General features: G+C 49.3%; 2 protein-coding genes across 3 annotated transcripts in view; both read left to right on the top strand.

The window, feature by feature from the left end:
* Positions 1–2229, top strand: part of LOC107549281 (troponin I, fast skeletal muscle-like) — a 20671-nt gene that overhangs the window by 4821 nt on the left and 13621 nt on the right. The window lies entirely within an intron of this gene.
* LOC107549283 (troponin I, fast skeletal muscle-like) overlaps positions 608–2229 on the top strand; it is an 11522-nt gene continuing 9900 nt past the window's right edge. The window contains exons 1-2 of one of the 2 annotated variants that reach the window (XM_016230316.1): positions 608–654; positions 755–791. In XM_016230316.1, the coding sequence (XP_016085802.1) occupies positions 647–654; positions 755–791 (45 nt within the window). In that variant the 5' untranslated portion in view covers positions 608–646. The remainder of the gene's footprint in view (positions 655–754; positions 792–2229) is intronic. The other variant, XM_016230315.1, reaches the window with a different exon arrangement.

Below are 2229 nucleotides of genomic sequence, written 5' to 3' on the forward strand. Positions count from 1 at the left end.
CAATGCATGTTGGACTGCCAAAATGAGCTTGGCACAAAAGTGACATTTTAAATGCATTATATGTTTGTTAAAATTCCAATCAGGTGGGGACAGAATTGTATTTCTAATGCATTCTGATTATAGCATTAATGCATCTGTGAAAATAAAACATTCAAAACACCCAGTATTCATGGAAAGGCCCCCCTAGATATCTCTTGAACTGCTTTGAAAGGGTCTGTTATATTTATGTAAGAATTCTGGATACAGCAAAATCTGATCTGTGTGATTTATGCAGCTGTCTGCAGACAGGGTTTCAGATTGGTTGTATTGTTGGCATCTGCATAGATTTTTCCAGAAGCAGGGAGATTGGGATACTGGATATCAGAGGGGGATATTCACACCCCTCCCGGCAGATCACAGTGGGCACGCTTACAAGACGTTTCCAAATGCTGGTTTCAAATTAGGAATGCAGAAAATATAGCCCACTCTATATGATACAAATGAATACTGATGCCCGCCATATGATTCTCTCTACATGAATATATTACATAAGGACCTCTAAGTAATGTATACCTTTTTCAAGTCAATATATCAAAGGGGTTTCTTGACCTGAGGTATTTGCTGTGTTTTGCTCTCTGTATAGGGGTGAAGAAAACAGGTGGCCAAGATGTCTGAGTGAGTATATGAATATATCAGTTATTTACATTTACTATCAAACAAATGGGAATCTGTTCTTGTTTTGCTAAATTGTAATTCCTTCATCCTCTCATGACAGCAAAAAGATGACATCGAGTCGCAGGCACCATCTCAAGGTAGAGTAAATAATGCACAGATGTCTTTAATATAATGTGTATTAAGGACCCGATGTAATCAGTATTTCACTTTGTGGCCTTTAGTATAATATAATATAAATTTATAATATAATTGTCACAATATGCTGTCAGAAGGAACGATGGAGACGCAAAGTGGCTTTAATCTTTAATCAAGGAAACACGGGGGATAATCCACATCAGGAATAGGGGTAAACTCATGTAATCCAACATGTAGATCCGACAAAGACAGAATGCAAATGCTGAGACTTAAATACATGGGGTAATTAGAACTAACCAACAAGACACACCTGAATTAAATTAACCAATCAATGAGAGGGAGAAACTGGGTCACGGAGCACATGGGGAGGGAAAACACAACAAAGACAGTCCAGGGGCGTGATATATCGCCCCCCTCGCGCCAAAGGTACAACACAGGCAGGGACGGGTGGGACCTTGGGAGGAGGACGACAGAAAGAGTCCAGGGCAGATCAGACGGAGGGAGGAGCCAGGGAGGAAACAGGAGGGATTTGGAGCATGCGGTGCCAGGTGGGACCCAGGCCACAGCCATAATGGCGACCCATGGTGGAGCCGACGGAGGAAGGAGCCAAGGTGGAGGAAGGGCTGACTACTCCAGGGGGGCGACCAACTGCGGCGGAGGAGCCCGAGGCGGAGATGGAGAGCCGATGAGCCAGGGCGACGGGGAGGAACCGGAGGGCCAAGCCGGAGCGACAGAGGACCGAGGAGGAGCCGAAGGGATGGAGGAGCCTGACACAGCCGGAGGAGTGGAGTCCCGAGGTGACGAATGGTTGACGACAGACCAAGGCGGAGCCAGAGGGACGAGGGAACCCGGCGGAGCCAGTGGACTGATGGGCCAAGGCGGAGCGGAGGGAGCTAGGAGCCATGGTGGAGCCGCAGAAGCGGGTGGTAGGGCGGGCATTTGTGAGCCACCGGGCTTTCAGGGTTTAACTCAGGAACGGGAGCCCTCTATGGGCTGGACGGGGGATCAGGAGCCCCCTCTGGGCTAGACATGGGAACAGGAATTTTATCTGGACTAGACATGGGTACAGGAACTTTCTCTGGGCTAAACTCAGGAATGGGAGGGACAGAGTTCACCGACGGAGGAGGAGGAAAGGGGGCAGGTCGGTATACAAGTCAATTAAGTTTTCCTCAGCTTTGCATTCCCCCAAATCCTTACTCACCCTCCGCGCTCTCTCTGTCCACCGCTTTCTCCCTTGTGGCGAGCTCTGTTGCCGGCTCTCGCACCTGGACTGACGTCATGAGCAGCTCCGACTCCGCGGCGATCCTCAGCTCTGTCACTCCATGTGGCGATGGCTCATCGGCCGCGTCGGTTTCGGGCTCTCCATCAAGAGGGTGGGCTGGGCTCTGGGTCTGGCTTTGTTCCAGATCGGGGGTAGACACTCTCCAGACACCGGATGAT

The sequence above is a fragment of the Sinocyclocheilus grahami genome, unplaced genomic scaffold (assembly GCF_001515645.1).
Source record: "Sinocyclocheilus grahami isolate Dianchi unplaced genomic scaffold, SAMN03320097.WGS_v1.1 scaffold367.1, whole genome shotgun sequence".
NCBI lineage: Eukaryota > Metazoa > Chordata > Actinopteri > Cypriniformes > Cyprinidae > Sinocyclocheilus > Sinocyclocheilus grahami.